Source organism: Nycticebus coucang, chromosome 23, assembly GCF_027406575.1.
Source record: "Nycticebus coucang isolate mNycCou1 chromosome 23, mNycCou1.pri, whole genome shotgun sequence".
In the NCBI taxonomy this organism is placed as follows: Eukaryota; Metazoa; Chordata; class Mammalia; order Primates; family Lorisidae; genus Nycticebus; species Nycticebus coucang.
The window spans coordinates 9,134,071-9,146,808 of NC_069802.1; the positions used below are offsets into that span (position 1 = coordinate 9,134,071).

The 12,738-nt window shown below is 41.0% G+C and overlaps 1 protein-coding gene across 1 annotated transcript in view; it reads left to right on the forward strand.

Annotated features, from left to right (window-relative positions):
• Positions 1 to 1,352: 1,352 nt before the first annotated feature.
• The window catches only part of KCTD8 (potassium channel tetramerization domain containing 8), a 274,488-nt gene continuing 263,102 nt past the window's right edge, over positions 1,353 to 12,738 (forward strand). Inside the window, exon 1 of the mRNA XM_053577732.1 lies at positions 1,353 to 3,822. Within this exon, the coding sequence (XP_053433707.1) occupies positions 2,859 to 3,822 (964 nt within the window). The 5' untranslated portion in view covers positions 1,353 to 2,858. The remainder of the gene's footprint in view (positions 3,823 to 12,738) is intronic.

The window sequence follows — 12,738 nt, forward strand, 5'->3', positions numbered from 1 at the left end:
TAGGAGACAGGTACACATCAGCATGATAAGCCTTGCCCGTGTGTAAGCACAGGGTTCTGCAGGAACACCTTTGAAAAGAACTTAATCAGACTGGGTAAATAAACGAAAAGAATGCCAGAGAAATTGGTATTTAAAATGAGACCTGCAGGAACACCTTTGAAAAGAACTTAACCAGACTGGGTTAACAAATGAAAAGTTTCCCAGAGAAATTGGTATTTAAACTGAGACCTGCAGGAAAGTGGCCGTCAGGAGGAATGGGGTAGAGATCTAGTGGAAGGGAAAAGACATTTCTAGCAGAAAGAAAAAGGACAAATGAAGACATCGTGGACCTATGGTTTGTTCAATTTGGAGTTTTGTTAGAGGATATAGTTGGGAGAGAAGGAAAGAATACAAGGTGTATGAGGAGGGAAGAAATTAAGAAAAAACGTTCTATCAATGTTTAAAGAAATGATTAAAAAAATATATCACACAAAGCAAATTAATTGGGAATTTCTAACATGATTCACTTAGAATACTCATTTTAGACCATTTAATCTCATAAACATATTTTACTTAATTAAAAAATAAGAATGGATTATAACCTGATAGTACTAGAGACCTCATATTCATGTACACATATGCAGATCTATTATATATGCACTTCATTACAATTGCACGGTCTGCACCATACTTACATCATTAGGAACATTTACCTTATGATGAATGGGCTTCATTAGTAGTGGTTTGAGGCATTATTATTTATTCATCTATGAAGGTTATAAAGCTTCTGTTAATTCTTTTCTCTAGGAATTATTACTTTAAATCCCAAACGCTTTTTTATTCTTTAAATGAGGTAGAAAATAGATAATTTTTTCTATTATTTCAATGCTTCACTTTAGCTTTTAAATGAAGGGTGAGATCAATTCTTCTTTATTTGATTAATCAGTTTATAAATTTTAGGGAAGGCAATAGGTTTGATTAAGAGAATTACATGAAGATACATCCTGCAAACTCAGTTTTAAGTCTCAGTCTGTTGATAAATATTATATGCTTTCATTGGTACATTACATTGCTTAATGTAATCAAACTTCAAAAATTGTATAACATTGTCTTTGGATGTGGCTTATAACAGTGAATGAGTTAAATATAGTGTATAATGCTCCAAAAAATGTATTAGTCATTTATGAAAATTTGAGGTTACAAACACATCTCAAATTCATTAATTTTTAAAAAATGTTTTGAAGAAGTATTGCAAGTAGGCATTTAAGATTTCAAAGATACTAAAATATGTCGTATAACTATTCATGGATAAAGTTTTATGATTGTTATGATAATTTTTGAAGCAAACTACTTTGTGTCACAATATTCTCTTTCCACCTTTGTACCTCATAAATCAATGACTTTTTATCATTCTAGACACAAAGTGGAAGAGAGATTTCTCATTTACATTTATATTTTTGCTCGTCTTAAATACTGCTGATTTGGCAGACTGTACCTGTGCCACCTACAAATGGAAATTAAGATGAAGTTGAACTCATACAATTCTCATTTGTGACCCGACTACTGGGGGTTAGAAGACTACTGAAATATAAGCCACTTCTCTTGCTTTTATGGAGTTGAAAAGGAAATGGAGAGATTAGTGAAGGGTCTGATTAAGATGAGGAATAAGGGAGAAATAGAGTAAATTTCCTACGGGGCTCCATCCCTCCCTTTATAAACATTTATTAATCTTGTACTATGAATCAATTATTCTAAAGAGGAAAGGAGGAAATAGCCAAGTTACATACACATACAGTCCTTTATTATAATAGCTTTTGTGAACCAACATCATCTTTTAGAATTTTAAAAATTCTTTAAGTTTACGTACAGTATGCAGTTAAATACGCAGCCAGGAAATTTGATTTCTCCTTTCACTTCAGAAAGTATATAAAGCCACCACAAGAGAGTCATCATCCCCCGAGCTTTTGGAGATCATTGCTTGCAGGCCAACATTTGCATTAATTCATATTAAGAGCCTGATATCTTTGTTATAATCAAAACCTATTCTTCCCGGCCTGCTCGCCCCTTCCTCACCTTAATGAGAATATAAAAAACTAGTTATACTTGGCAAACAGGAAGGGAGATAAAAAAGGAAGGAAGGAAGAAGCGAGGTAGGGAGAGAGAGAGGACGGGAGGGGGACAGACCCAGGGAGCGAGAGAAATGAATGAACTGGAGATGCTGTCTTTTCCCCGCTAGTTTCGCCGGTTTCCCAGCCAGCCTCTCAGCGCCGGCTGCCTCCCGCTGCTCCGCAGGCTCGGTCCGCCCCGGCCCCGCCCCCGAGCGTCGGCGCCCGGCAGGCCGCGGCCGAAGCCTATCTCTTTAAGTGACAGCTGTGGCTCCAGTCCCAGTACCCGGCTTGACGTCAGTGCCGCCTGGTGGGCTGCGAGGAGTAGTTGGCGCCACCGTCCGCGCTCCGGGCTGGCGGCGCGCTCTCAAGCTGCTGGGGCGGCGAGTTTTCTTTGCCGCGGCCCCTCCTCTCGCCCTCCCCGCGGAGAGCCGGGCACCAGCCGCTGAGCCTCTGGCAAGTCTCCCTCACACTTCCCCGCCGTCGCCCCAAAGGAGCAGTCGCTCCTCTTTGTCTCCCACCGCCGCTGCCGCTCCCGCGGAGCCCTTCTCCCGCGCGTCGCTCCTCCGATGGAGCTCGGGCGCCGCCGACGCCGCCGCTGCCCCAAGCCCTGAGCCCGACCGCCCCGGCCGGAGGATCGCGCCGCCCGGCCCGGGAGTGCAGGGTGCCCCGGCGCACGCTGAGGCCCGGGGGTCGCCAGGGCTGCGGGGCGCGCGCTCCGGCAACCAAAAAGTACTGCTGTCTCGGGTCACTTGGTCAGCGCCGGGGGAGAGCATGGCACTGAAGGACACGGGCAGCGGCAGCAGCACCATCCTGCCCATTAGCGAGATGGTCTCCTCGTCCAGCTCGCCTGGCGCGGCGGCAGCCGCCGCCCCGGGGACCTGCGTACCGTCGCCCTTCCCCGAGGTAGTGGAGCTGAACGTGGGCGGTCAGGTCTATGTGACCAAACACTCGACGCTGCTCAGCGTCCCAGACAGCACTTTGGCCAGTATGTTCTCGCCTTCCAGTCCCCGGGGCGGCGCCCGGCGCCGGGGAGAGCTGCCCAGGGACAGCCGGGCGCGCTTCTTCATCGACCGGGACGGCTTCCTCTTCAGGTACGTGCTGGATTACCTGAGGGACAAGCAGCTGGCGCTGCCCGAGCACTTCCCTGAGAAGGAGCGGCTCTTGCGCGAGGCCGAGTTCTTCCAGCTTACCGACTTAGTGAAGCTGCTGTCACCCAAGGTCACCAAGCAGAACTCGCTCAACGACGAGGGGTGCCAGAGCGACCTGGAGGACAACATCTCGCAGGGCAGCAGCGACGCTCTGCTGCTCCGTGGGGCAGCGGCCGCCGCGCCCTCGGGCCCGGGAGCGCACGGTGGCGGCGGCGGGGGCGGCAGCGCGCCGGACAAGCGCTCCGGCTTCCTCACGCTGGGCTACCGGGGCTCCTACACCACCGTGCGCGACAACCAGGCGGACGCCAAGTTCCGGCGTGTGGCGCGCATCATGGTGTGCGGACGCATCGCGCTGGCCAAGGAGGTCTTCGGAGACACGCTCAACGAGAGCCGCGACCCGGACCGGCAGCCCGAGAAGTACACGTCCCGCTTCTACCTCAAGTTCACCTATCTGGAGCAGGCGTTCGACCGCCTGTCCGAGGCTGGCTTCCACATGGTGGCGTGTAACTCCTCCGGTACCGCTGCCTTCGTCAACCAGTACCGCGACGACAAGATCTGGAGCAGCTACACCGAGTACATTTTCTTCCGTAAGTTCGCGCCCTGGAGTTGCCTATAGCTCGGTGCCCCGCAGCCTCCCCGCCCCGGGGTCCAGCCGGGCTGAAGCCCTGCAGGGGTGTCCCGAGCCGGAGCCGGTCGCTTCCGAGCTCCCTCTACGCTTCCTTTCTCCAACTCGGTAGCACCTAGGTCCCTGCAGTCCACCTGCCTAACTTTCTGGTCTTTCCCTGTAGTCCCCGCGAGCTCCTGGGTGTCGCAGGCGTCCCCTACTGCGGAGGGCGGGGAGGAGACTGGAGCAAAGGCTGTGGGCATGGTCCAGCTCCGTCTCTCCGCTTCCGCGGGACTCCTGGTGGGCAATGTGTGTGGCTCTCCGAGGTGTCCTCACAGAGGACAGGTTGTCATTGAAGCACCCCGCGCACCGCCGGCATTGCAGCAGGTTGGTGGGTGCAGCGCGGGAGCGTCCAGTTACCACTGGTTTAGGAACCTGGCCACAGGGGAAGTGACCGCCGTGCTGCCGGGGCCGCATAGAGGGCGGAAGCGTCAGAGCGGCTGGTACAAGTCCGCCTTGACCCGCTGGAACCCGGATTTTCCCGGGCTAGTTATCTCCCGTCAGCCGCTGAGAGGGGAAAGGTGGAAGGAACTATGAAGTTTGCAATTCTAAGTGCTGTTCTCAGATTAGGACGGGGCGTTGGTGTGTGTGTGTCTGCGCGCATGCAATCGTGTTTCCTTCTGGGAACCTTGAGTCCGAAAGTGGGGTTGAGTCTTTTCCCAGGGTGAATACAAGCAGTGATTTTCTGAAATGAGAGAACGTGGCAGAGAATTAGAGGAATCATTTGGCACGACGCTCTTTGTAGTGCGTTTCCGGAGCAGACTGGGCGGAGTTCAAGAACTCTGCCAAGTACCACAAGCGGAACCTGCACTGGGGCTTGGGGAGGAGGTGACATTCTAAGTGAGGAAGGCAACTGGCTAGAGAACTATTTGGACGCATGAAAAGCCAGCTGGGATGACAGCAGGAACATTATTTTGCAAACGTTTGTCCTTTGGTCCGAGAGGCTTTACCACTTGCCTGTAGTGTTAGGGAGGGTAACATTGAACGCCTACGCTGGAAATAGACCAGCTTTAATTATACTTATTTATTTGAGTAATTCACTCTTTGTAATATTTGGGAACTGAACAGTTTCCTACACTTTATTTTGACTGCAGTAGTGGAGGGGACATCTCTGTGCTCGGGTGCAAGTTTGATCGGAAGATGGCTCGTTTTTGTATATTCTAGTAGCCTCGGAGGTAGGATGACGAAGCCCAGAAGCCCAGAACACTGTTTCTTAGAGTTAGATTATTTTTTAAATAGTGCTGGATTTCTTGAGAAAACCATTTCAACAGAAAAACAATGATGTATCCACTAAAGTGGTAGCTATAAACCTATTGTCTTAATTATGCTATTCGTTACGTAGCAAAATGATGAATGCTCAGAAAAGCTACCAAAAGGGAGACACTATTGTATTGCTTATATAAAATTGGCATATCTTCAGTACACATTAAGTGCTTCAAGTATTTTAGGATCATTCTTTACATTTTATCCCCTATCATCACGAACTTTATCAATAATTTTTTAGATTTTAAACATTTAAGTCATTTCAACATAGATTGGCAAGCTTTTCAGAAGAAGAGGTGAAGAGAACTTTTGCCTTCTTTTGGTTTGTGTGTTTCTTTGTTAAAGAAGATGTATGCGTGAGTTTTCTGCAAAGATATAAGTTTCTAAAATTTTGAACTCTTCCATAGTTTTTGTTTTTCTTTTTTCCTCTAGAAAGCTGTAGACTTGAAAATGGTCATTATGGGGCGGCGCCTGTGGTTCAGTGAGTAAGGCGCTGGCCCCATATGCCGAGGGTGGCGGGTTCAAACCCAGCCCCGGCCAAACTGCAACCAAAAAAAAAAAAAAAGGAAAGAAAATGGTCATTATGTTAATTATGAAGAGATACTACAGGTTATATCTAAAGTAGGAAAAAGTTGCCCTTGGTATATTTAAGTTGGAAACTTAGCCAATATAACGAATAAGATAATTTGAGAGATATTTGAAATTCAGGATCTGTTTCACTTCTGGAGTAAAAAGAAGTGTTAAATATTCATATTCTGTATAACCACTTGTAGAGTACTCTCATTACTAATGACCTCTGAATTCATTCATGAAAGCCTCAGAAACTCACAACCTTCCTCCTTGATTATCCCAACCTTGGGAGAAAATATAAAGTTCCAGATTAAATATTGTTCTTTTGAAGTAGAAATCTAGTTATTGATCAACCAAACGCAATTGCCATTTTAAATTTTGGGTGTAAAATGCTAGTATAAATATATTTATTTTATTATTCTTTACAGCTTGCATGCTATTTTCACAAGTTATTTTGAATGTGATTCCTTTTAATATTTGGTGAATGAAAATACAATGTAAAATTTTTGTATTTCTGTCCTGTTTAGTTTAGGAAAGGACAGAATATAATTATGTTGTTTGGCAAGTCTGTATTTAAAAAAATTATCTGTGTTATACACAGAAGCAAAATTATTGGATGGCCTTATTTGTGTTAGGTGTAGAACCATAATATCTTTTATTTACCCTTTTGACACAATTCTTTCAATAAATATTTATTTGTTGCATAATATTTACGTAATGTATAACATGGAAGAGTCATGTTGCTTTTTAAAATTCAGGTTACACGTGAACTTAATAGTTTGAAATGGTTTTAAACACAACAGAATTATAGTATATACACTTGAGCTTCAATTTTAACAATCTGCACCACTCCTGAGTTTCTGCTGTAGAGGGGAAAAGAGTGGCCAATGATTCTGTAACTAATGGTTCAGTCATTGCTATTTTCCAGATGTCTAATATTGGGTAAGTTATTTACTTGGTCTGTGTCCTAGTTTCTTCACCTATATGATGGGGGTTATCACAGTTCCAGTTTATAGGATTTGAGAATGTATATATAGTCCTTAGATCAGTGTCTGACTCAAAATGAAAATTTCACAGATGTTTGCAGTTGCTATTATAAGTAATATATTACAGCCTTTATTATTCTTATCAATATTAAGTTTTAATTTTTTGTTATAGTAAGTACAGTTGATTTAATTGTAAAGTTAATTAGAAAATTATTTTGCAGTTAAATGATAACATAGTTATCTATCTATCATTATGATAGATAGTTTGAGAAGCTTGAAACAACCAACTAAATAACTTACTTCTTTCTTGGAACTCGAATTTTTCGGGTCAAGTCACCTAAGCTTGCCAATTGTACTTCAGTTGGATTTTTTGAATTGACTCCAGTGAAACTCATTTCTGATTCAGTGCCAGGAAATGTTTTAGCATTATGGCTTGAAACTTAGGCAATATTTTTTGATAGATACAAAGCTATATTCATATCTCCTTATGTGTTATATTCAAATCATTGGGTTCTTATGTTCAAGGTTATCTACAAACTATCAAACATTGAATATCAGGTTCATCTGGCTACACAGACACATATCTGTTTAGAGTCTTAACTCATTGTTTATCAAGTTTTTTTTAGTACACTGCAATGTATACTAGTACTATTAAATTCCGTATTTCTCCTCTCATACTGAAGATGGATTGTGCTTCCTGGGAAAAATAAAGTGATTTATTATGCTTTCTGTTTTGGGGGGATGTTTCATAAGTATAGTTATGGCTGTCTTCAGCGATATCTAGGAGACCAAAAAAGGCATTTCATGTTGGCAGTGTATTGTATAGAGAATAGTTATATGCATGGAATGTGATACCTAGATCACCTGTAGTTAAAACTAGCATTAAATCTATCATTTATTTCTTATAATTAGAAAGGTTGGAGAAAAGATAGTTCTGATTTATTGCTTTTCTTTTTTTTATAGTGATTCAGGTTTTGAACTCCACATATGATTAAACAATATCATCTTTTTCTAGGTTATACAATAGAACCTCCATAGTTGGCCACCACCATACATTGACCAACGTCCTTAAGTTGACCTAATTTTCATAGAGCAGACGTGCACCACCTGTACATATCAGGACCGTAGGCCTAGTTCCTTCTGTTGATCATCTGTGTCTGTTGACCAGTTTGTCCTTTGGGTGGTCAACTTACAGAGGTTCTACTATACTGGATTTTTTAAAGTTTAATACATCCTTTTTTTTTGTTGTTTGGTGTAAGAGAGTACGACATGTAGGAATTACTGAACTGGGCTGTGGACTCAAATTTGTCTTTAATGGATTTGATATTTACTCTTTCAGATTCATTGTGGTTCATTTCAGTGTGTTGGGTTAATCAGGGCTTACGGTAGTATAATTAAATTTAAGAAGCTGCAAAGGTGAGGATCCAGTTTAAGCTATATTGCAATCTTAACTTCATAATTAGAAGACATCTTAAAATGCACTTACATGTATCACTGTTTTGTAATATTATTACAATATCAGGTTACTTTTATTTACTAAACTTGTGTCAAGGTAATTAATAAAAATGAACTAATTTTCTTCTGGCAACAACAGCACAGAGCTTTATGATTTCTACTAGGATTCTTATTAGTTGAGTACTTTTTCAACATTAAACTTTGGTGACCATTTGCTGAACAGTTAATTTATGATGTTATTTCTACTGTATTGTGAACGTTTTCCTATGAAACCCTACTTATGTAGGAAACAATAAACAAGTGAAATACAACAAAAGGATATAATGAAGAAATCTATGTGGTATAGAGTTTACTTTATGTCACCAGAGTAGTGAATGATTGAACTATTCAGTTGTGTTTTTGTTTATTTCACAAGTTACAATAATACCTTGGGCATCGGACTCGTAATATGTTGCTCTTTCTCATAATTTGTGTAATTAGACATGCTTTCTAATTGCTAGTACATGTAGACTTGGGGGAGCAGTATTGTGTTTGAGAAGAGACAATGCCTGGTCTTTTGGTCCCTGCTCCTAAGAAGCAAATCCTTGAGCACAGTGAATGGTGTAATACTTTCTAGTCAGATTCCTTGAAAAATTCTGGCTCTAGCTTTGAAATCGTGGGAAAATAATTTACTCTCCCTTCTGAAGGGCAAGTGAGGGGGACAACAGTACTCACTGAGAAGGTTTTTTATAAGGATTAGATTAAGTACTCCATATCAAACACTTAGAATAGTATCGGGCACAAATGAAAAGCTCAATTTAAGTGTTAGCTTTGCCATTCATTAAGAGCCTCAGAATACATAGCTAAGCTTGTTTCTCTGTTTCATTAATTCTTAATACCGGATTTCTTCTCTTTTTGTTTTTGTGGAAATCGAAAGCAAGGCCTGTAAAAAAAAAAAAAAAAAAGAAAGAAAGAAAGGCCTGTTCAAAACTGCTCTAAAAAGACCTCGTTACCATTAGTAATTTTTACTTTTCTAAATTATTGACTTGTTATGTATAAAATAAATTGTAGCATTATTAAACAAGTTTATTCTAGTTGGCTTTTCATTGACTAGTGGCAATGAATGCACTCTTCCCAGTCCAGTGCTGGTCAGTGGCCAACTTTGACTCAAGTAGTAATAAAACTAATATTCAATGGAAATAGTCTTATACTATGGGGTATATTTAGGCAAAGTATCTCTTAATCATATACTTAATTTATATTTCTGGTGAGGGCTTTAGCTTTTATTTTCAGCAGTTTTATGCAGGAGAACAAATTATCACAAGCCAGGTGTGTTCAAACATTGTTTAGAGTATGGGCATTTGGCCAACATTACAGGCTAGATTTTAGATTCAAATACATATTGTCACAATTTTAGGAAAACTACATTAGCTGTAAACTCAATCAGCTCCTATTGTAACTGCTCTGACAAATTTTGAGATGTAAATTTTCTAGTTGCTGAAAGACCAGGTATTTGAAGAAAGCAGATCTGAGGCAGATGCTGACAGCTGCCCGGAAGTAATTCTCCGATATTCTGACCTCTTTGCTTCTGGCTGGTGAGCCTGCATCTAGCGTGTCTCATTGCAGGTGGAGGATAAGGACTCATACATATAATTCCAAATTGCTCCTGCTTTTGATAAGGCAAGTTGTTATACTGGCAACTTTATAATGAGTGGTGGGAGGAAGCAGGCAAGGTGGTTTGCCATATTGTATGGTGGATTTAGGATGCATCTTCCTAACGTTGACCCACATTGATTTATTTTACTGTCTATCTGTCTGTCTATCTATATCTATCTATCATCCAACCATCTATCTATCTGTCTGTCTGTCTATCTATCTATCTATCTATCTATCTATCTATCTATCTATCTATCTATCTATCTATCTATCTATCTTAGATAGGATCTTGCTCTGTTGCCTAGCCAGGAAATCAGTGGCATAATCACGGCTCACTGCAACCAGTAACTCCAGGGCTCATATGATGCTCGTAGCTCAGCCTCCCAAGTGACCTACAAGTACATGTCACCATGCTTGGCTAATTTTTATTTTATTTTTTGAAGAGACAGGTTCTCACTATGCTGCCTAGGCTGGTTTTGAACTCTTGGGCTCAAGCTATCCTCCTGCCGTGGCTTCCAGAGTGGTGGGATTAGAGGCATGAACCACCATGCCTGGCCTTTATCCTAATTTAGAACAGAAAGGCAAGATTAGGTATTTGGAATCATTGGCCTATATTCATAACCTTCATTCAGTAGGTAGATTTGTTTTATTTTGTGCTACTTTGCTTTTCTACACTTTAGTTCTTCATGTAGAAAATGGTAGAAATTGATATTCTTTTTCATTTTACCTCTATGGAATGTTATAAGGAATATGTGCCAAGTAATCTGTACTGAATAAAAATTGAGTATTTGTTCTTGTTTTAGAGTATCAGACTTTCATTTGCTAAAAATAACACGTTGAGTATGTTGCTATTAATAAAATACCTTTTTATGCACTATTTCAGTTAGCGATTAAAAAATCCGAAATATAAAACTATCAAATTGAGGGAAGTCTAGTTAAGATTACTTTTAAACTACTAAATCAATGGGATGAAAGCTATGCTAATTAGTATGATGTACGCACTCCAATTTGTACAAATAATCAACACACTAAAATGGGCATACCATCGACCCACGAATGGACTAGCAAATTGTGGTACATGTATACCATGGAATACTATGCAGCCTTAAAGAAAGATGGAGACTTTACCTCTTTCATGTTTACATGGAACATACTCTTCTTAGCAAAGTATCTCAGGAATGAAAGAAAAAGTATCCAATGTACTCAGACCTACTCATAGCTTTCACATGAAGACTACAACCCAACTATAGCACAAGACTATGGGGAAAGGGCCAAGGAAGGGGAAGGGAGGGGGGAGGTTTTGGTGGAGGGAGGGTAATGGGTGGGGCCACATCTATGGTGCATCTTAGAATGGGTACAGGCGATTGCACTAATGTACACAGCTATGATTTAACAATAGAAAAATAAATAAATACTTAATGTTAAAAAATAAATAAATAAATAAATAAAATGGGCATAAATGTATTTATGATCTATGTACAAAAGACTTACTAAAAAATAAAATTATAAAAATAAAATAAAATAAACTACTGAATCTACCTCTTATTTAGTTTATTTATGTTTATTCATGCATTCCTTAACTGAAGGTACTGAGGAGTCTGTTAGATGCCGAAGGTATGGGAACAGACGATAGTGAACACAATTCTTGACCTCTTGACCTCAGCAGTGCCATGATGTGTAGATCAGCAGGTTGTGTGCGATGCTTGACTTTAGATTGCACGTGGTAGGCAAATGGCACACCAAGTATTTGTACCATTTGCAAATTGTGAGGCTCTCGTGGCCAGGCTTATGGCCAAAGACTGACTGTTTCTCCTACTAACTTTGACCACAAGAGTCTAGGCATGTTTTGGGAGAGCATCAGTATGACTCCATGTAGCTACTATTGGCAGTTATAAACATTGCCCATTTAATTGTGGTTGAAAAACAACAAATTGATGTTAAAAACGAGACATTCATTGACATTGAGCTTTTGTTAAAAATTGCCGATTTAGAGCAAAACGCAGTCTTTTAAAAATGATGATCTTTTTGGTCTCTGTATGATACCCTGACTCTTTTTCTGAGCAATTTTATTATTTTCAGAAATGCAAAATCTATTCAAGAATCCAGATATTGCCATGTTATCTTGTAGATGCTGCCTATTTCCCATGAATGTATCCTGAAGTCAAATTCAAATGAAGACTTCTCCTGGTTACCTCTGACAAGTATTAAATTAGAATTTGAAATGGTTTTGAAATACCCCTTTTCATTTCGGTCAAGTGGACCTGTGATGAGTTGATTTAGCCTGCTTCATGGACAATGGGAAAAAGATACACAGTAGTGTGTAATAGAAGATAGAGATCTTGCTAATAATGGTTAATGTTTCTGGTAAATGCAACCAAGAATAAATATGTTAGGAAACCCAGCATTGCAGTTGCTGTAGCATAGTATAATCATTTACTTTTCCTCTGCTGGACTGGTATGTTCCTAAAACATGCAAGGTCCATTATGATGCTTCAGTTTTTTTTTTTTTTTTCTTTTGAGACAGAACCTCAAGCTGTCAACCTGGGTAGAGCGCTGTGGCATCACAACAACCTCCAATTCCTGGGCTCAAGTGATTCTCCTGCCTCCGCCTCCCAGGTAGCTGGGACTGCAGGTGCCCACCACAATGCCTAGCTATTTTTTTTTTTTTTTTTTGGCTGCAGACGTCATTGTTGTTTGGCAGGCCCGGGCTAGATTCAAACCCACCAGCTCAGGTGTATGTGGCTGACACCTTAGCTGCTTGAGCCACAGGTGCCAAGCCATGATGCTTCAGTTTTTACTTTCTGTATTATTAGCATGTTTAGAATGTGGAATAAACTTAGTTCTTTCAAGATGCCCTTGTATGGCTGCCACTATCAAAAACATATTTATCATAATTATCATTTGGCATTTCAGCATTCATACTGTGAAGC